General features: G+C 43.4%; 1 protein-coding gene across 1 annotated transcript in view; it reads right to left on the reverse strand.

Annotated features, from left to right (window-relative positions):
- Window positions 1-22,813, reverse strand: part of IPPK (inositol-pentakisphosphate 2-kinase) — an 80,673-nt gene that overhangs the window by 5,193 nt on the left and 52,667 nt on the right. The window contains exons 7-12 of the mRNA XM_075549868.1: window positions 20,111-20,169; window positions 19,517-19,589; window positions 16,009-16,288; window positions 14,034-14,184; window positions 12,968-13,070; window positions 3,210-3,289 (exon numbers count right to left, since the gene is read on the reverse strand). Of these exons, the coding sequence (XP_075405983.1) occupies window positions 3,210-3,289; window positions 12,968-13,070; window positions 14,034-14,184; window positions 16,009-16,288; window positions 19,517-19,589; window positions 20,111-20,169 (746 nt within the window). The remainder of the gene's footprint in view (window positions 1-3,209; window positions 3,290-12,967; window positions 13,071-14,033; window positions 14,185-16,008; window positions 16,289-19,516; window positions 19,590-20,110; window positions 20,170-22,813) is intronic.

Genomic DNA, 22,813 nt, shown 5'->3' on the forward strand with positions numbered 1-22,813 from the left:
CAGTCCGTTTCTGGTGTTAGCAGTAGGGAAGTTTACAATCCGGGTGACCATAAACGCCTTAGGAGCTAGAGTCCCAGCACACAGCCCTAACAGTGACGGTGCTAAGTCCCTCCCTGGTACTCATCAACCGAGGTTCAGAGGACTGAAGGGACAGTCCCAGGACATAATAATATTGAGGACCCAGGCTGACCCTCTTCTTTCAGCCTCAGTGTTGGAAAGGTCTTTGTCTAACTTGCCTGTGTCTAACTTGTCTCTTCTAGGCTACTGACTAAATGGGAGGGCCTAGGAGATGAAGCTGTCTGGAAACAGCAGCTTTATGGAAGACTGAGGAAACCAAGCCTGGCCCAGATGGGTTCAGAAAAGAAAATCAAGAGAAACAGTTAAGAATCAGGGAACAAAGGCTACTCTGGTTGCTTGTGCCATGAAGAGGAAATGCAGCCGAAGATGTTCTTTTAGCAACAGGGCAGAAAGAACAAAGCAGACTGCAGACATGCTTGTTTCAGATGGTGTAATGAGTATGTATAACTATTAAAATTGTTAGTTAGCTTCAGATTAATGATTATAGATGTAAATTTAATCTAAGAGATCAGTGAGATGACACCTGTCAGTGACTGGTGATGTCTGGTTTTTCTGCAATGGGGGACATTCTTCTTTGTTGTAGGAGTGGGGGCTTTAGAATCACAGAACCTTAACATGAGGAGGAAGCAGAATATTTACCTAGGTCCTTCACATCACACTGAGCTGAAGTCCTAGCCCACGGGATGCTTCAATGAGCAAGTGCAACATCAATATGTCTTCTCTCAGAGGACCCCTGGGTGGATCTGACATGACACCGTTGTCTCACATCCTCTTGAGATGCGTGTGGGTAACAGAGAGAGTATCTGAGGTAGGATTTCTGTACTCTGCTACCGTCCACATTATAGCACCTACCTCTAGGCAGGGAACCAGTCCCTACCGCCACCCCACCACCCCCACCTCCTCCATATCTCTGTGCCTCCCTTCACACTTTCCAGGTATCACTTTCTATAATGTGGTCACAGGTGATCTTGGTCACTGTCACCCCTCCACAAGCCTGTTTATTTGTAACCACATGTGTTCACAGACACAGCCATGCAGCAGAGAGGCTTTATGAGGACAAGTTTTTTCTCATTTTCTTCTTCAGAGTCTTGCAAAATTATGGCAACTTTACAACTTGGTCATAAGATCCAAATTTTTTATAGTACTAATTTGCCCCAATTGTGACTGGCAAAAGTTTTCTCCCACACAGCTTTTATAGTCCATGTTTTTTTTTACATTTCAAAATGAAAACAAGCACAAATCAATGTCTATCTATTGTGAATGCTTTCTGTCACATCATCTTTTCTCTGGGTACCCTGGAACTTTCTGCTGACAGATCAGCTTGCTGCACTTACTAAGTATACTTCTAAAGTCTTGGAGAAGTTTTTATGATAAAGTATCAAGTGGCAAAAACATGATACAAAGTTATAAATAAATAAGTAAATAGCGCATCATAATTTAACCATTTCCTTCTTATGGACATTTATCTTGTTTTCAGAATTTCAGATCAGAGCAGTGCTTAACCAGCTCTGGGAACACAAGGGCCTCCAATGGCACAGGGCATGATTTCTAGAAGTGGAGTCCCCAGGAAACAGGGTGGGCACTTCCTTGGGTCTCATCTTTTTTTCACACTGGAAGGGGTACACATTTTCTTTTTGAATATTTGCCAACTTGGCAAAAGCAAAGGAAGTCTGTTGTGTCTAAGAAGTAGGGTAGGCCTTTATGTGTCCTTGCTCATCACATTTGACCTTGGTTCTGACATTTGGAGGCTACTTCTCTGTCTCCCCCATATTTTTGAAGTAAGCTCAAGATATTCTGTGTCAACGAGTGGTCTGAAACAGTACCCTAAGAGTCATCTTCCCTGTGCTCCCACCCTCAGTCAAAGGCCCCTGTACCAGAATCCTTCTCCACCTGCACTCCCTGCTCTTCTGCCCTCATGTTGGTTGCTGTTGAACAGTCAGTAAAGGTGCAGTGAGAACCTGAGCCCTACACTGAGGGTGGCAAGACTACATACATGACTGGTCTAGATCCCTCTGCCTGATCTTTTTTGGTAATCTGAGCTCCCTTTCCTAATTGTGTCTGATTCTGTAAGAATGCTGAAAACAAATGTCTTTGGGCATTATCTCACAATATGAACTCAATCCAGTTGACTAATTACTCATAGCTATGTATGTGGGATCCCAAACAGTTGGGAACCAACCAGGCTAGAAACCTATGCCCACCCCCACCCCCCGAGCCCCTGCTTATGCACAAAGATACAAACACACTGTACGTAATAGAATCTCTGGGGATAGGCACCGAGGGATAGGCACTTAATTGAAGTTTTCAACTAAGAGAACGTTCTTTTTTAAAAGTTCAATTCTGTCCTCTGTTTCTCAATGTCTCAAATCATAAAGTAGAAACTTTTGGACCTGACAGAACAGAACAACCTGGGAACTGCCAAGTTCTAAAGCATAAGTAAAGTGGACGGCAACAGCCAACAACGGTCATCCTGACTCAGAAAAACATTTAAGATGAATCACTATGAGAAATGTAAAAGATTTCACACATACTTTGTTCCCAGGGTGTCAGACAACAGAAAGGTGGGTGAAAGGAGACATCGGTCAGTTTAAGACATGAAAAAAATAATAATCATTTATAACTTATCAAGGGTTCATGAGAGAGGGTGGGTGGGAAAGGGAGGGAGAAAAATGAGGAGCCGATACCAAGGGCTCAAGTAGAAAGAAAATGTTTTGAAAATGATGATGACAACAAATGTAAAAATGTGCTTGACACGATGGATGGATGGATTGTGATAAGAGCTGCATAAGCCCCCAAATAAAATGATTTAGAAAAAAACTTTGTGTAGAATTTGACATCTCTGGGCCCCTGGGTGGTGCAGAAAATTGGACATTCAAGCCAACCTAAAAGTCTCTCAGAATAACAGACTAGTGATCTACTTCTAAGCACTTAGACAATGATAGTAATTTTCAGTTTAATGTAACAATTCCTTGAAGCTATTCTCAACCAGTCATTTGTCAACTGCCGACAAGTTAACAAAGCATTTCTTAGGTCCAACCTGCTCAGACAGCCCCTGAGATCAGTCAGTCATTGTGGATGATGTGCCCTCAGAGGGCCCTTCCCAAGCCACATGACCTCATTGGCATCCTCACCTTTCATCCTGCAAGCAAGGGGAGAGGGCAATCATGATAGAGCAGTCCTTAGCGGTCATGGCAACACGGTACTGCTGCACCTACAAAAGAAGAAGAGGTCAGGTACAGGTGACATACCTCAATGCCACCACCATAGGACCGCACGAAAATTTTCTCTCCTCCTTTCACCCCTGCGAAGGCCAAGAATTGTTTTCTTTTAAAGAACACAGCTTTCAAGGAATAAAGAATGTGGTCAATGCTGAGCAGGTAGGGCAGGGGCAAGAGGAAGGAAAAAAAATCCCTTCACTTACACCCAACCCAACCAGCACTGCTTCAGCAGGCTGCTTACAAAGGCCAACCCTGCTCTTTCATTTTATCCATGTAAGAAACATGCAGCTTTATAATTCCAAAGTATTAAAATTCTACCATTTCACATGCTATACATATATTAATTCATTCACTCCTCATGCAACCCAACAAAGGAGGCATTAAGTACTGTTACTAATTCCATTTTCTAGACAGACAACTCCAGCACCCACTCATTGGAAAGGGACAGTTGGGAATCAACCACCAGTAGTCAGGCTAGAAATCTATGCCCCCACACTGAGCCCTTGCTTATGCACAAAGATACAAACACTGTCCTTAATAGTATCTTTTGGGATAGGCACTGGGCATCTCCCTCATACTCTATCTCCCCTTTGAACTTTCCTAAATCTGTTCAATTTTATTTAAGTTAAAGAGCTTTCATTAAAAAAATTAATTAATTACAAAAAAGGAACTGGGCTTTATGTATGTATCATTAGCCTCAACATTTGTACTGATGAGATCATACAAAGCCTCTCATCTCCCTTTTGCCCATTCCCTCGATTTCATACAACTAGGAACACCTGTCTTTAGCAAATGCACCCAAACTGTCCCTTTACAAATGTAGGACACTAGGGGAATAAGTGGGCAGAACCCAAACAGTGAGTATTTTTCAGACCCGCTGTTGTACCTGATGGTTCTGAGTGGGGCTGGAATAACCTTTACGATAGGAAGTCCTGTGTTTACAATCCCATTTAATTGCAAGAAACCAGCCATTTCATTAATACACAAAATCATCCAGTCCAGAAGGAATTCTTTGTAAATATATAAAAAAAAAGTATAGGAGAATATTTATTATGTCTTTAACACAGGGAAGGAAGGCCTTTGTAAGCAAGACATAAACCACACAGCACCACGGATGGAGAGTAAAAGACAAGTGAGAGACTAGGAGAAAATGTTTGTAATATATAAAAAGATCAGTATTAAGAACCTGTAAAAATCATTATACATATATCTCACATAAAAAATAAGTAGACCAAATAAATTGACAAAAAATATACACGAAAAGTTGCTCAATCACACTACTGATAAAGGAAATGCAAATTAAAGCATTAAAATATTTCCCAACAATTGTGGCTGTTATTAGATACCGTCTAGTCAAGTTTAACTCAGCAAACACTCATATGAAAAATGTCGGGAACTTCCAGGAAGATTGTGATGGAGTAACACAGACCAGAGGGACTCCACAGAAAACAGTCCAGGAGAGTTGCTTAGAGGGTAATACAACACTGCTGGATTGCAGGCAGAGCATCATGAAGATAAGTAGGCATAGACACACAAGGTTTTGAGGGGCTGGGGCTTTTAGCTTACCTCAGTGGAGGCCAGCTAGAGCTTAACTTTAGCCCCGCCATTGTCTCTGCCGGAGGTGGGACCATTTGGGCCCATGCAGGGGCTTAATATCAACACAGCCCCAATTTGCCACCACCTGCCTCGGGGCAGGGACTAAACCCTTCCATCACCAGAGCTGGGATCGGGTTCAACTACATTGTTACTTTTGTTTCCCTCTCTTCTATCCCCCCACAGTCTTGGAGGGATGCTCAGGGGCTTTTTCTCAACACAGTCACAGCTTGCTGCTCCACAGGCAGGGATGGGGCTAAGCTACATTGTTACTTCTGTTTCCCTCTCTTCTCTCTATCCCCAAGCACAGTCTTAGCGGGCTTACTTTTTAATTTTTTTCTCCTCTTTGTCTCTTTCCTGTTCTCTCACACTCCACTGCTGACCTCCAGACAACCCCCCTTAGCCTAGGGCATTTACGCCTGCACCACACCCAGCTAGGTGAGCTCCACTGTGCAGCTAGCAGGAGGTTGGGGAAAGTCCTGCTCAACCCAATGTCTTACCAGGGAATTCCTGCCGGGGCTAAGGCAGCTCGGCCAACACTCGTCAACATTCCAAGCAACATTCCAAGCTGCTTCAGGAACCTCTGCTGCTGCAGGAACCTCTGCCCAACCTCTGCAACCCAAAAGCAGTCAACCCACCATCCTTCTCTGGGGCACTCCCCGGAGAGGGAAGCCACAGGAGTATAAAGAGGTAGGTTAATGCCATAGTGAAATTAGCTGTAGGCAGTTCAATGAAGCATCCCTCAAGTCTCCCAGAGAGAGCCAGTGCTCTTCGACTCCCTGGAAATGGCACCTGGCTCCTCTAAAACAATGCAACGCAAACAGCCTCAACGACCTCAATGAAAAAACAGGAGAAACAAAAGGCAATGGCAGAAGATGTCCTGAACATAACAATATGCATAGAAGAAGTAGACATTGAGCTGCCACAGAAAATTTTTCAGAATGCTGCTTGGAGTCTTACAGGATACGAAGGAAACAATACAGAAAAAGGATGAAATGATACAGAAGATAAAATCCATACACCAAAGAGAAATACAAATGCTTAGTGAAGAGATAACAAATACCAATAGCAGACACATAGACCTCGAGAATCGTTTGGAGGAAGCAGAGAACTGCATCAGTGACTTGGAGGACAGCCGAGGAGACTTTAACAAACGCAAACCAATAGTGAGTGAATTCTTGGAGGAAAACTTCCCCAGCTTAATGAATGAAAACCAGGCAACCATTCAGGAGGCTGAAATAACACTAGCTAAACTGAATCCCAAGAAGTCACTGAGGCACATAATAGTTAAACTATCCAACTTTGAGGAAAAGGAGAAAATCATGAGAGCAACTAGGGAAAAACAAGCAATCACATATAAAGGTTCCCAAATAAAAATATGCTCAGACCTTTCAGCAGAAACTATGATGGGTGAGAGTAGAGTAACATATTCCAAAAACTGAAGAACAATGCAAACTCAAGAATACTCTACCCAGCCAAATTATCGATCAAGATAGATGGAGAAGGAAGAGTTTTCCCAGACAAGGAAAAACTCAAAGAATGTCTTAGAAGAAACCTAGCCCTACAAAAGATCCTTGCCGACTCAGTAAGGGCAGAAGAACAACACTCGCCAAGCATAAATAAGAGACTGCCACATAGAAAAACCTCACCCAGAGGGCAACAAAGAGAAAACAGACCCCAAGATAGCATTGGCTTAAGGATGGAAAGATGTCAAAAATGAAGCATACAAACACACACATGCACAACAATATAATAAGAAAGGAACGTAGGAAAACACCCAACACAAAAGGTATAAGATGACATCACAGAGTCTGCAGATGGAGATAATAACCCTGATTATCAATGGCCTGAACTCAGGCATTAAAAGACTGAGACTAGCAGACTGGCTTAGAAAACACAACCTATCTGATGCAGAAAACACAACCTATCAATCTGCTGCATACAGGAGATGCATCTCAAGGCTACAAAAATAGCCTGAGTATCGAAAGCTGGAGAAAGGCATACCAATCAAACAGCAATTAAAAAAAGCAGGGGTCGCAATCCTAATCTCAGATAAAATTGACCTCAAAGTGCAAACCACACAAAAAAAAAAAAGAGGGACACTATATAATGCTCAAGGGAATGGTAGACAAAGAACCACTAAGCATTGTGAACATATATTCCCTGAATGAGAGACCGCTGAATACATCAACCAAACACTCCAAAAAATGAAAAAAGAAATCACAGCCTCAACAATTGTAGTGGGTGACTTCAATACACTCTCTGAGAAAGATAGATCACAGGGAAAGAAACAACAAGGAGGCTAGATATCTAAACACTTCAATTAGACAATTTGACCTGATAGATATTTACAGAGCTTTTCATACAACTACAAAAAAAAATTCACATTCTCTTCAAGCCCGCATGGCACATATTTGAAGATATGTGGGACAAAAGACATGCTGGGGCATAAGCTGAATCTACATAAATTTATTACATGGATATCATACAGACCTCTCTCTCTAACCACTGTGCCATAAGGCTGGAAATCAACAAAAGGAAGATGAAGAAAACAAGAGCAAACAATTGGAGGATGAATAACTCTCTACTGCAAAAGGAGTACGTACTGGCACAGATAGGAGATGAAATTAGGAAATTTCTAGAAACCAACGAGAATGAGAACGTGATGTACCAAAACTTATGGAACACAGCAAGGCAATAATCAGAGGAAGTTTCATAGCAATACATGCACACCTGAGAAAGGAAGAGAGACTCATGATTGAGAAAATAGTGCAAGAACTCCTGGAAGAAAAAGTCTCTAACTGCACACAAGATAAAAACTAACTATCCACCACCATCCCCCCAAGAAGAATTCACTTCAGAGGACAGCACTGAAGCTACAGGTCAAGGAGAGGGACCTGTCTGATCTGACCACACAGGGGCCAATGAGGGGGGAAGTGGGAGGGGGGGAGAGTGAAGCACATCCTGGCTCACCAAGCACTGAGGACAATGTTTCTGGCTCAGAGCAGCAACGCACAGAGACCACCACAGGGCCAGCCTCACCACAGGACACAGTGTTCCTCACTGACCCATAGCACCATTGGGGTCAACACTAGAGACACATGGTGGGAATTGGGACCGCCCTGAGCCCACTATGCCACCCTGAGCCTACTACACCGAAGCCAGCCACTGGGGGTATACAGCAGAGCAGTGGGGGGAGCAAAGCAATGAAGTCCCCAAAGATAGATGTGGGACCATGGCATGGCACCCCATCAGACTCAACTGGAAAGCACTCGCAAAGGACAACAAATAGACCATGAATTATTTACAGGGTTTGTTATTCTTCTTGTAGCTACTGTTTTATTGTCTATTTCATTGTACTCAGTCTTATGATGATGAATATTGTTGTCACTGCATGTCTACCTGGAAGGGAGAGGTAGGATAAACAAGCCAGAAGAGAGAACAAAGGGATGATAGTTCTGGGTGGACATAGGAGAAAGGGAGGCAGCAGAAAGGAAGTGGGTGTAGACAGACCCACTTCCTCAAGGAAACAACAAATGATCCAAAATCAGTGGCAAGGAGGGTTTAGGAGGTCTGGAAAGGCTGATCTAGGACAATGTAGCCAAGAGAAATTCCTGAAACCCAAATGAAGGCTGAACATGACAGTGGAACAAGAGGAAAGTACAAAGAAATAGAGGAAAGAACTAGGAGCCAAAGGGCAGTTATAGAGATATAAATACAGGCACATACAGATATAAATATGTTTATATATGATGAGGGGAGAAATAGATCTATGTACATATATTTATAGGTTTAGTATTAAGGAAACAGATGGTCAGTGGGCCCCTACTCAAGTACTCTCTCAACACAAGAACACTTTGTTCTAACAATTCAGCACCTTCCTGGCACAATCGCTGAAGACAATGGGTGCACAAGCAAATGTGGTGAAGAAAGCTGATGGTGCCTGGCTATCAAAAGATATAGCATCTGGGGTCTTAAAAGTTTGAAGATAAACAAGCGGCCATCAAGCTGAGAAACAACAAAGCCCACATGGAAGAAACACACCAGCCTGTTCCGACACGATCACTGAAGACAAAGCAGGTACATAAGCAAATATGGTGAAGAAAGCTGATGGTGCCCAGCTATCAAAAGATATAGTCTAGGGTACTATAGACTGGAAGATAAACAAGTATCCATCTAATTGAGAAACAACAAAACCCACATGGAAGAAGCACAACAACCTGTGAGATCACAAGGCATTGAAGGGATCAGGTACCAGATATCAAAGACCAAAACAAATCATAGCATTGTGAATGAGGGGGAGTATGGAGTGGGGCCCCAGGCCCAACTGTGGGAAATTGGACATACCCTTGCAGAAGGGCCGTGGAGAGGAGACGAGTCAGTCAGGGTGTAGTGTAGCATGATGAAACACAATTTTCCTCTAGTTTTTGAATGCTTCGCCGCTAACCCCCCGCCCCCCACACACACAGTCATGATCCCAAATCTACCTTACAAATCCAGCTGGACTGGAGAATGTACACTGCTACAGATAGGAAATGGAAACACAGGGAATCCAGGACAGAAGATCCCTTCGGACCAGTGGTAAGAGTGGTGATACCAGGAGGGTGGCGAGAAGATGAGGGAGAAAGGAGGAACCAATTACAAGGATCTACATATAACCTCCTCCCTGGGGGATGGACAGCAGAGAAGTGGGTGAAGGGCGATGTCGGCCATTGTAAGATATGACAAAATAATAATTTATAAGTTATCAAGGGTTCATGGGGGAGGGGGTGTGGGGAGGAAGGGGAAAAATGAGGAGATGATACCAAGGGCTCAAGTAGAAAGCAAATGTTTTCAGAATGATGACGGAAACAAATGTACAAAAGTACTTGACACAATGGATCAATGTATGGATTGTGATACGAGTTATATGAGCCCCCAATAAAATGATTTTAAAAAACCACAACTAACTATCCAGGAAGTTGAGAGACGATCAAGTAGGATGGACCCTAAAAAGAAAAACAGCATGACATATTGGAGTTGAACTCTCCAATATCAAACAAAAGGAAAGAATTCTGAAAGCAGAAAAAAAGAACAGTCACATTCACAGTGGCAACAATTAGAATAAGTTCGGATATTTTCCAGCAGAAACCATACAAACAGAAGACAATGGAGTGACATACTAAAGTAGTGAAAGGAAAACGTTCTCAACCAGTGAATCTTATAGCCAACAGGATCATCATAACGATGAGGGAAAAATAAATATTCTCAGACATGGAAAAATTAAAGGAATTTGTAAAAAGTAGATCATCACCGGTATTTTAAAAACCCATAGCTATGAATGGTAAAAGACTAGATGTAAACACAAAAACAAGACAGAGATATCTATTCTTGTCACTAGAGCTTCTAACTATTGCAGTTAGGCAATAATAAGGCATACAAATTAGAAAAAAAAAAGTAAAATTCTCTATTTGTAGATAACAAGATTTTATAGAGAAAGAATTCTAAGAAATCCACTAACTAATACTAAAACTAGCAAACCATTTTAGCAAGGCTGAAAATACATGATCAAGAAACAAAAAACAATTATATTTTTACACATACAATAAATACACATTGTACACATACAATAGCACCAAAAAGGATGAAATATTTAGAAATTGACGAAAGTATAAAACATATTCTCTAAATCAGGGGTCCTCAAACTTTTAAAACAGGAACCAGTTCCCTGTCCCTCAGACCCGTTTGAGGGCCAGACTATAGTTAAAAAAAACAACTATGAACAAATTCCTATGCACACTGCACACATCTTATTTTGAAGTAAAAAAACAATAGGGACAAAAACACCTGGCAGGCTGGATAAATGTCCTCAATGGGCCGCATGTGGTTCTAAATATTATAAAATATCATCAAAAGAAATTAAAACCTAAATAAAATGAAAACATCCCAAGTTCATTTATCATATAACGTAATATTGTAAGATAGTAACATTGCCCAAATTAATCTATAGATTCAATGCAATCTCTATCAAAGTCACAAATAGTTGCTAGTTTCTTTGGAGAAATAGACAAGCTGATTCTAAAACCCATATAAAAATTTATGGGACCAAGAAGAGCTAAAATCTTAAAAGGAAGAATTAAGTTGGAGAACTCACACAATACAATGTGAAACAAGAAAGGAGATTTCTCCTGGGGAAGGGTCTGGGTACTACTGATGCTGGAGGGGAGGGTTGCCTACTTTTGTAATGTAAGGTAGTACAAAATTCAATTAGAGGTTACTAAAAAAAACAAACTCGCTACCACCCAGTCAATTCTGACTCAAAGCAATCTTATAGGACAGGGTAGAGCCCCTGTGAGTTTCTAAGACTATAACTCCTTTTTGCTTGTTTTCTTTTGCTTTATATTTTATTGGAGGGCTTTTACAATGCTTATTGCACTCCATATATCAATTGTATCAAGCATACATATGTTGCCATCATTCTTTTCTAGACAGTTACTTTCTATTAAGATCTTGGTATCAGTTACTCTTCCCCACCCACCGTGACCCCTCCATGGATTATAAATTATTAGGATTTTCATATCTCATTGATCACTGTCTCCCTTCCCCCATGTTTTCAGTTGTTCTTCCCCTTGGAAGGGTGTGTGTGGTTGTGTGTCAGTCATTGTGATTGGTCCCCGACACTTCCCATTTGGTATCTCTCTTCCCATTCCTGCTCCTGCATTGCATGTGTCATGAGTTCTTTACTCTTATCTCCACCTATGTACATGCTCCCTCTAGTCCTAAGTGAGAGGCATCACTGGGGTCATGGTGGTGGGGGGAGGGGGAGGATGAGGAAGTCTCCAAGAACCAGAGGAATATTGTGTGTTTCATCGTGCTTTACTGCACCCTGGCTGACTCATCCCCTCCCTGTGACCCCTCGGGGGATGTTCCAATGTTTACAGATGAGCTTTGGGTCTCTGCTCTGACTCCCTCATTCTCAACCATATGGTTTTGTTTGATCATTAAGGGTCTTCTGATGCTTGCTACCTGGTCCCAATGAACCTCATGATCAAAGAGACTATAACTCTTTATAGAAGTAGAAAGCCTTGTCTCTCCCAAAGGTTACTAAAAGTACAAATGAAAAATTGTTTTTCCTATCCAAGTTCATAGGGTCCATGGATTTCCTCCAGAGGATCAAAAATAATAAGGCTTCCTCAGGATAGCTCTAGGCTTGAATTCTAGAAGAAATAACTACTCAGCCATGGGTAGGGCGATGGGGTCCAGGTCACCTGAGTACGGGAACCAAGAAAGGGATGGTTGATGCTGACTCCATTCTGAACCTGCTGAAATGAAGTGCAGTTTAGCAAACTTCGGGGTTCCAGTTAGAACAGGGGTGAGTGCCAAAGCTTCTCACAGGCTGAAAAATTAGGGTACATGGCTATGAGGAAGAGGGCTAGGCCCTAAGAGGGCTGGGATAGAAGAAACTCAGAGAAATTCTCTTTAAAATTTATATTATCACCTGGCTCTAGAAAAACCTACCCGTATTATTTAGTCACTCTTTTTAAAAAATATTTTATTTATTAGAACTTTTTAAAAATCATTTTTGGGGGAAGCTCTTTCAGGTATAACATTCCACAGTATTAGAACTATTTTTGGTTTAAAGAAAAGTTAAACAGAAAGTAGAGAGCTCATTCATAACTGACACATGATTGTGAACTAATGTCCATAGTTAACTTTAGGTCTCACTCTTTGTCTTGTACATCCTGTAGGCTTTGACAAATGTCAATTGTCTACCAGCTTCATACAGAATAGTTTCACTGCCCTAAGAAATCTCCTGTGCTCCTATTCATTGCATTCAATTCCCTCTGTCCAAACCCATGACAATCACTGATCTCTTCACTATCTTCCTAATGTTTTACTTTGTCCAGAATGTCATATTATTGGAATACGGTATATGGCTTTTGTAAACTTTTTTATCTTTTAATCATCCTAATTTTCTACTTTTACAATGAGCAGGCAGTGAGAAACAACAGTACTCATGAAAAAACCTCCACCAAGTTCGTGTTCAGAGTTTAAGGTGCCCAGGGCCGAAGCTGGTCCAGAAATAGCACCTGCGCTACCTTTGTTAATGCGTAGTCCAGTGTCCCATCATCTTCAGTAGAGCAATCAAGCAATTTCTGGTAAAATGCTTCATTGTAAGGTCCATCTATTTGTAATGCTTTTCTGAAGGGGGAAAGCACACACATAAACACAAGGTAACAAAGATACCTGAAAGAGTTTTTCAAACTGTTAAAACAAGTTTAATTTTAAATATACACATTTAATTTTAAAGAACACCTATTGTGTCATCAAAGAATCCTGGTGCTACAGTGATTAAGCTTTCACCCACTTACTAAAAGATTGGCAATTCAAACCCACCGATCACTTTGGGGGATAATAATGTGACAGTTTGCTTCCATAGAGATTACAACCTAGAAAACACAGGGGCAGTTCTCTGAGCTATGGAGTTGCTATAACTAGGAACTGACTCTATATCAAACAACAATGTACTGTTTCTTCCTGAAAGTAAAATTCGTTCTGTAAAGCATAAAATTCTTAGATATAACCTAGCAAAGCCAGAATGTCAGTAGGTCTAGAAGTTGAGCTCTTTCCTGTTTATGACTAATGATGTATGAAGTTAGAAATGTCCATAAGTACTGGCTTGGGGGTACAGGAGAGTTTAGTTTCAGGCCTGTTTACATCTCAATGACATCCAATTCAAGACACGTCTGGAGACCAAAAGCGCAACTCTAGAGGGTGTGCCATAATCCCACTGACAAGTCACTGTAGAGCACAGCTGAGGAAGCTCTCATACGTGGAGCAACACTGCCCTCTATAGGTGGCTGGAGATATCGCGGGAAGGAAAAGAAGATCCTGCCATTCACAGAACATGCTGTCTTTTCTAGAAACCGCAAAGTAACAAATAATGTGGTGATGATACTTGTTCCCCCTGGACCAGACCCAGGCCCAAATCTACGGTGGGGGTGTTTGAAGGGAAGAGCAGAGGGAACGTGTCCTGAGAGGTGCTATTTCTTCTCTACTGACATTTGATGTGGAAGTTGGCTCCGTCTGACCTGGGCAGTACTCCTGTAGCACCACCCTCAGGACTGTTTGGTGACAAGCAAGACATCATGGCCTACTGCTTACCTCTGCTCAGGAAACTCCTGTAGGTACCGCTCCACCCGGCTGTACAGAGGGTAGAGGCCCTCAATATCTAGCATGTCCAACATCTGCACCTGAAGGGTTTGGTACAGAAGACAGTCCTTCGGCAATCCTGATTGCTCTGCGGTGTTTTTTCCTACCAAGAACATAGGAAAAAACAAAGGTTTTTTTTTTTGTTTTTAAATCAAAGAGTAAAGACATGAGCTCCAAAAGGAAGCAGCAGTGAATCAATGGAGGCCTAGGTTCAACCCTCATCTAGGATCAGTACTGGATACCCTAGACAGGTGAGGGAGCTGGTCTCACTTTAAAGGAAGGGTCAAACTACCCTTCAGTACTCACTGCAGGTATCACCTGAGCACCCTAAGACACATGACCCTGCCTGCCTGGCACTGAGGGTTGAAGTCGTCCCCCAGGTGTGAGAAAGAGAGGACTATGAGATGAAAGGCCAGCAGCCCTGTCTGCTCTCTATAAGCCTGTCCTACTTAGCCTAGCCTTTCTATTTCATCACACTTGCGATTTCTGTTTATAAAGAAATGATTCAAACCACATCAGTCAATGCACAGGGTTTCACATGACTATATTAACACCCCGAATTTGCAAATACCACCGCCCTTTACACCAAACAAGCTGAATCCAGAGCATGAACCCAAGCTGGTGTCGCGAGGCACCAGGCAGTCACTAGTGTAATGCTCTGGTGAAGTCATCGTCCCCGACATTAAACCTCACCAAGGACCTGTCCTCATATTGCAAAATCGAAACAACTGCGCCTCAAGCACATCGTGAATGCCTCTGTCTGAGACTTTCGAGAGACTCAGCCATCTCTCTAAAGAAACAAACAAGGGCAAACACTCCAGTCTAAGCTGGCGGCACAGATGAGGGCTGTAAGGCGCCTCCACGCACGGCCTCCAGGGCTCATTCACCTGGGCGGTGGGAGCCTGGGGAAACTGAGTTGCCCTGGGTGGGTACAACATGCTAACGGAAAAGAACACCACCTTAAGACCTCTGTAGTGACCAGGGTCTTTTTTTTTTAAATCATTTTTGGGGGCTTATACAACGCTTATCACCATCCATCCATCCATCGTGTCAAGCACATTTGTACATTTGTTGCCATCATCCTCAAAACATTTGCTTTCTACTTGAGCCCTTGGCATCAGTGACCAGGGTCTTATATGCCCCTCTAGAGATATACTTTTCATTAAAAATTTCATGTTCTTAGAATATGAGTATGACTGTATCAATTTTTGAAAAAATGATCATGAATAAATTGGCATGAGGTAGGGGCACAGCCAAGAGAAGCAAGCAGGACATCTGTGAGGAGGGAAGGCACCAGACACTCCCCGGGTAGGAGTGGCCATAGAGGATAGATAGTATGGTTACTGGTGAATCACATGAGAGGGCTGCTTACTCAACTTCAGACAACCATCTTCTCAGAGAAGGGTTAAGACCACAGGCATCTGTAATATAAAAACTGAGTAACGAGTCTTACTACATGGCCTAAAATATTAAGTCAGTGGCTATTACTCTCTCATCCCAAATATTAAGTTGTGGCGCGTACTAGATGATAAAAAGAACAAATAAGGGGCCAATGCACTTCACCATCAGCAATGCTTACAGACCACCGTCTGTTAAGTCAAATTCCAGAAACTTTTAAACCATGGGACAAGGTCCTCCATCTGCAAATCCTATCCTTAAGAGTTACAATGAGGATGTGATAATCTAAATCACAAAGAAGTGCATATATATGCATTTTATAAACCCTTATCATAGACAGGAAGCATGGAATCTTCAAGTGTATGTATGAAAGGCAGTGAGATACTCTACAGAAAGCCGACTCTAAGCAGGGACCACAGAGAGTCACTGGTACTGTGGGTCAGAACCCACCCCCAACTCCCATAATCTGTGTGTTCAACTCTGCTCTCACCGCTGCCACCCTACAGCCCTCACTCAGGATGGGGCCTACCTTGACAACTCAGCTGCCTGCTGAAAGGGCTGGCTTCACAGGTTTGAGGGCCCAGTGGGGCAGGCACAGCTCTCCAAGAACTTGGTCGGCTCTTATCAGTGCCACTCAGTAGCACCTGAGTGAGGACATGAACCAGCTCTCGAATCACAGCCCTGGTGCAGTGTGGCCCACTGGCCAGGCCATTGGAAGGAAAGAAGAAGGGCTTCAGGTGGTGTGCAAGCTCACTCCAGTTAGCCACCGAGTCTTGAGCCTCCTTGCCTCCATAAATTAATTCACCATTCTTCAGTTGGGGGAAAAGAGAAAAGGGAAATATCAGCACCAAAAGACAACAAGCGACACCATCATCCCTGCTGCAGCAGGTGCGATCCATAGTGACTGACATTATACTATGTCCCCTGTATAGAGCTTCCCCCCACATGACAGCCTCTGTGGGGAGAATTATCCATGAGCATGGAGTCGCAAGGCCACTGGCCAAGAAACAAGTTCTGGTAGGATGTGCACAAGGAAAACAGTTTCACGATGTGAAGAGAGTGCCCTGGCCTGCAATACACTTGCAACGTTTCTGAAGTGGTAAGCAGACCCTCAAAGCACACAGGCAATATAATCACACAGAGCAGGGAACCTACTTATCTAACAGCACAGGTGACATACAGTTTGGCCAAGGACAAAGGAGGGCATTTCCCATCCTGAGAAGACTCTCTTTCCCCCCCATCTGGGCATGTTGTCGCCATGGCCATAGTTGAAGTGTCTTCAGACTTCAGACTCAATGCCATACTTGTGCCCATGCCAGTGCCTTCACTCCACAGGAAGGGCTCTCGCTACCCCCCACATCCGCCTCAGTCAAATCGTGCTGCAGTGGTCCAGAGCTCAGAATCCACGGGGGGGGGGGGCTACTTGTCACCCCTGTTAGCCACTCTACATGGCGGCACCAGACTATCTATGCGACCAACAGCACACACACGGAATGCCATGTCACAAGATTGTGGCTCCATGTTGGCTGCATTCTTCTATGACAAGCATTGGCCACACTTGGGTCAGGGGACCATCAAGAAAAGCCCGGGGAGGGTTTCTAGCAAACAAAAGAAAAGCACGTGTTCCTGATGCAGAGCACCTGTGACAGCAGTGTGGCAAAGCCAGGACCATGGGGGCAGAGCTGAGGCTGTGGGGCAGTGGGCACAGCAGCCACCAAGCACAGGAGGGCCTGGGTTCACAACAAAGTGTGCCTCACAGGTGTGAACCCAGCCTCTGGCTGGCTCTGGCTCTGTACTTTGGCAGTCAAGCTCAATGGGGAATGAAGAGCATACTTAGTAGCTGAGGGAGCGGGGTTTGGCAGACAGAGACAATGCAAGGCTGACATTGGGGCTAAAATATATCCTAAGTCCATAATTGGACCCCAGTGATGTTTTCACATAGAGAAGAATGGTGTCCTTTCGATGATGGCTACCCACAGCCCCTCCAGCCTCAGCCCTCACTGCATTAGGGTGGGGAGCACCATTACTGGGTGGATTCACAGAAGGTAGACAAAATAGATTTTAATGTGCAGCAGTTCAGTGATATAACAGAGAACACTAAGCCAGAATCAAGGTAAGGCTCTGGGTGTTTCTGTTGTGCTATGTTTTGGGGTCTAGGGGTGAGATGAACATCCCATCAGGACAATGACACCATATCACTTCTCTTAATTCATATCTTTAAAACAACAACCTAATCCCTTGGATATTTTCCCAGGTTGATTTGGTAGAAGCAACACAGATCTCATGTCTGAAGCAGGATCAGGCTAAGTCATGGGTTGTACAGGAGCCTTGAAGCCAGACAAGTCAGAGTACAGTCATTATCAAAGTAATGTGAGGGCACAGAAGACCCAAGCCAAGGTAGCAATTCCAAGTGGAGGAGAATGTATCTTCAGATTTCATTATAAAATCATTGTCTTTTGAAGAATTAAAAATTAAACTCAATTTTTATTTAAAATATATCCTTTCTCTGGATTATGGGGAAGGCAACCACACTAGCCATGTTCTCGGGGTATGGTCATAGTACAACGCACAAGGAGGAAACTGTGCTAGTGTTCATGTTAGGATTTTTAAAACAAACAACCAGAGAGAGCCATGCCACCTGGGCTCTGATCATCTTGGAGTTTTGCAAGCAGGACTAGCAGGGACCCTATTAAAATGGCCACTCCCCCATGACCAGAACCAGGGGAGATGTAAGTAGCACCCCAGACTGCCCAGGTCCCCAGCTAACCCAAGACCAGGTCCAGGACCAAGGGTTTCTGAGACAGGTGAGAGGGAAGGCAGTCAGTGGCCAACTTCCACACCCTTACCATTAACCTTTCAAACATAGGAGAAAGGAAAAAGTCTCTTCTACAATAAGCACTGCACGTTCAAACAGAGGCTTTAATTGATGGAACCCATGTGATGGTCCTGGGGCCACGGTAGTGACAGGTGTGGACCTTTGCTCATTCACCTCCAGCATACAAGTTTATCTGTGAGCACCACCACTCCTGGAAGAAGCCCAGGTTCTTCACAAATGGCCATTTATGCTTCATTTCAATATAGACCTAAGTGGAGGAGGTGGGTATGTGTGAAGCTAATGGAGAGCAGGCAAGGAAATGACAAGCCGAGAGAGCATACCCTTAATACGGTGGCCCCTAGGCTGCGGAAGAGCTACAGTCTTCTCCAGGACCTGTGGAGCTTCCAACACCTCTCACACTTATTCCCCTCTACCTCTTCACCCTCTCACCTGCTCACTTTTACAACTTTACCCCTTAATCGCTCTCTCACCTCCTTACCCCCTAAACCTCCTTAGTCGATCTTTTTTTTTTCGTCCTCACTCTTTCATCCCTCATCTCTGACCTTCTCACTCTCCATCCTTTCTCCTTCATCTCTTACCCTTTCTCAGGGGTTGATGTCCCAATTCCCACCTTAGATGCTTTGTCTCCCTCTGCTCCCCCCTTTTGACTTTTTCCAAGAGGCCCTGATGCTGCTCACTTCAACTACAATAACCGGGAAGATAGACAAAAGAAAGTTGAGGACAGCCTGGATCTAGCAGGATGGGGTCAGGCTGCTCTTTGTCCATGTAGAAGAGCCCCAGAAAGATTTCCTTGATGAATTGAAGACCATGATGAGGTTTCACCAAAAACCTCAGGCCAAGATACCAGGTTTGTGCACAGGCCCCAGGGACAGAAAGTCCTGTGCATACCAGGAAGCTTGCCCCAGTGAAATGCAACCTGAAAAAGGGCTCTAGGAACAGAGATGTTCAGGATACGAATATAAAGCCCTGAACTAACTATCACTAGAAGGCCTGACAGGGCACCAGAGCCACTGTGTTGAAGTTGCAAGCACTCTTAGCCATTGCTGAGACAGTCCCATCCACCTGCTCATGTTCAAGGCAACAGGACCCTTATAAGGCTTAAGGAGCAGGGGCCTGGACAGGCCCACATTTGGCAAAAAGTCAAAGGGATCCACTGGCCTCCACCCCCAAGAAACTACCATAAAATAGAAGCAACTCTTACCTTGAATATCTTTAAGTTGTTCTGTGCCTCCTGTAACAAACTTTTCAAGGCAAAGTGCATTCTTTGTTTATTTCTAAAAGGGGAAAGTATTATTGATATAATTCAAAAGCAGTTGAAATCGTCCTTTGAACATTTCTGGTACGTTTTTACAGGAAGCGCACTAAGGACGTCAGGGAGTTCTGCTCATGGGTCTCTGGGACTTTGCTCAGCCACTGGACATGGGCTGTTGAGCATAAGCCTGAAGAGACACACTTGCCCTGGAAAGGAAGACTTACTTGCAATAGAAACTAAAGGTATTGTCACATCTCCAGAGGTATGAGAGATCAACGGCTTAACCACTTGAATTTTGATGTTGCAGATGGCAGAGGGCAAGGGCTTAGGAACAATTAGCTTTTTACCTTAGTGGAAGACAAATCCAGTCCTGATTTGAATTCCAAGAAGAAAACCAGCAAGTTACCAACAGCCTGTGAGCACAAAGGCAGGCCCACCATACCTGAAACACTGATCGGAATACCAGCATGGGGCCTTCACACAATGACACCCACATCACTACAAAGCCTTGCACAAGGAGTTAGACAAGGAACATTTCCTTACCCTGAGTAGAGATCGAGGGGGCAGTATTTACTTATCTGCTTCCACTTTCCAGTTGCTACCTATGAAAAATGAACATGTAGCATGAGAGAAGACAGGACAAGATGTCATAAGGGATCACACAAGCCCTGGGACATAAAAATCCCAACAGCCCACCAAGCTTCCAGATACACACTCAAGGTAGGAGGTGGGAAGGAAAACAACTAGATCCCCATCCCTTTCTCAGGATAGCATCTCGGCCTGACACATGAACAGGGCAAGCAACTGACAGGGTTAAAGGTATGGCGATTAACAAAAATTATTAAATTGATACCATCCTGTAAAGGAAACCCAGTGATATAGTGGTTATGAGTTGGGCTTCAATCCGAAAGGTCAGGTGTTCAGAACCACCAACCACTCGAGAGAAACACTGGGCTTTCCACTTCCAGAAAGAGCTAGTCTCGGAAACCCACGGGGAGGGTTGCTATGAGTCAGCATCGGCTTGACAGCAGTGAGTTTTGGTTTTGTTTTGTTATGGAGCAAGTGTGTCAACAAGAGTTTTCATGTTCCTGGTGAGATTGTAGTTTGGCAAAACCCTTCGAAAGGCAGTGTTGTGGTACCCATCAAAATGTGAAACATGAGTATCTCTGATGGGGCCAATCTATGAGTAATGTAGGAACACGGCACAAGAAAAAGGTTCAGAGTCAAGGATAACTATTACAACCTTACTTGTAACAGGAAAAACTTGGGCCCTCACTGGTCAGCAGAGACTTGCTTTGGTAAACCACAGCCCCTACACTTCAGGGTCTAGAAAACAGTGAGAATGGTGCTGAGTTACTGAGTGAATGCGGTTACTAACCCACAGAGATGCAGCTAAAAGTCTCTAAGATTTATTATATCAAAAAACAATCAGTAGAATAATGCAATAGTATACCACTTTTAGTGTGTCTATCCAAACTCATTGCCATGAAGTCGATTCCAGCTCATGGTGACCTTCAAAGACAGAGCAGAACTGTTCCTGTGGGTTTCCAAGACTGTCACTCTTTAATAGAGTAGAAAGCGCCGTCTTTCTCTCACAGAGCAGCTGGTAGTTTCAAACTGCTGACCTTGTGGTTAGCAGCCCAACATCCACATGTCCTAATACGCAGAGAGAATTCCTGAAGAACAATCTTCAGGGGTTGTTCAGTGCATAAAGAAAGTAGCAGACCAATCACGTACAGTATGATCCCATATTAGCTTAAAAACTGTGCAAGCACCTATTACAATGTGTACGCTAAAATTTCTAAGAAAGCACAACCGAGCAACAGTTCCTCTACAGGTGTACAATGTTGGAGACACAGGTGTTCAGTTTTACATCATTTATGTTAGTATGTTATTAATTTGTAAAATCTATACTTTTTTTTTAAGAAACAAGGAAAAGAAGCTTCAGAGAGTGCTCCTGTCCCTGAGTCCTCTACAGGTCTGTCTCTGCTAGACTCACAATGACCCACTGTCAAATGACGGCTTGACTGGGGCTCTCCCACAACTTCTTGGTACACCTGAAAGGGACGATTCCGTTCCTTTCCCTCAAGGCTTTGACAACGTTACCTCCTTAAGGAGACCTTCCTGGAGTCAGTAAGGGACCTTAAATAGGCTACATGTCTCTGACCACAGTGCTCCACTGCAGTAAAGCAGCACTTAGGCCCTGCTCACCACTACACTGAGTACACAGCTGGTGAGCGCACTACACGGGTCCTATTAGGCAGGTACAAGTAGCCCTGCTTTTAAAACAACAACAACTCACTGCCATTGAGTTGATTCCAACTTCTGAGACTGTAACTCTTGACAGGAATAGAAAGCCCCATTTTTCTCCCCCAGAGTGGCTGATGGTGCTAAACTGCTGACCTTGTGATTAGCAGGCCAACACATACCTACTATGCCTTGAGGGCTACTTACAGGTAGTATACACGGGAGTCTAATCAATCGTCTATCTGTCCCTAAAAACATCCAGGAAACACACAGTGATGACTGATAACAAAGTCTCAGGTAGCACCATATACATTACCAAGCAGAGGCCACCATAGCAGGAATGAGCCAGGGACAAACATAATGTCACCTCATTTCCAGTTAAATACTACATATATTTTTAATTCCAAAAGGGTCTAGAGCAGTGGTTCTCAACCTTCCTAATGCGCAACCCTTTAATACAGTCCCTTATGTTTTGGTGACACCCAACCATAAAATTATTTCATTGCTACTTCATAACTGTAATTTTCTACTGTTATAAATCAGGTGATCCCTGCGAAAGGGTCGTTCGAGCCCAAGTTGAGAACCACTGGTCTAGAAGGATATGTAAGCTGTCAATATGCTCATGCTTCCTATGGGAACGCAAGTTGCTTCGTGTATTTCTTGTTTCTATCCATAAAACATCCAATTTTATAGTATTCAATATTCAATTAATTCGTTCTTTTTATCCATCATATGAGCAGATACAGTAAATAGTAATGATAAAACCACTATTTAAAGAAAATGGTGCAATAGTCCTTGAGACTAAAAGCCTTATTCTCTTTCAGGTCTGAATGGAACTCACTCTCCTTATCCTAGGCAGGTCGACAAAGGTACAATAATTCTAGGGAGGTACATACACCTTAGAATAATCAACCACTTGAGATCAAAGATGGGCAATATTTACCCAAGGAGAAAGTTCAGAGGATTGTAATCAGTAACATGAAACAAAATGTGTATGAA

This window comes from Tenrec ecaudatus, chromosome 5 (assembly GCF_050624435.1).
Source record: "Tenrec ecaudatus isolate mTenEca1 chromosome 5, mTenEca1.hap1, whole genome shotgun sequence".
In the NCBI taxonomy this organism is placed as follows: domain Eukaryota; kingdom Metazoa; phylum Chordata; class Mammalia; order Afrosoricida; family Tenrecidae; genus Tenrec; species Tenrec ecaudatus.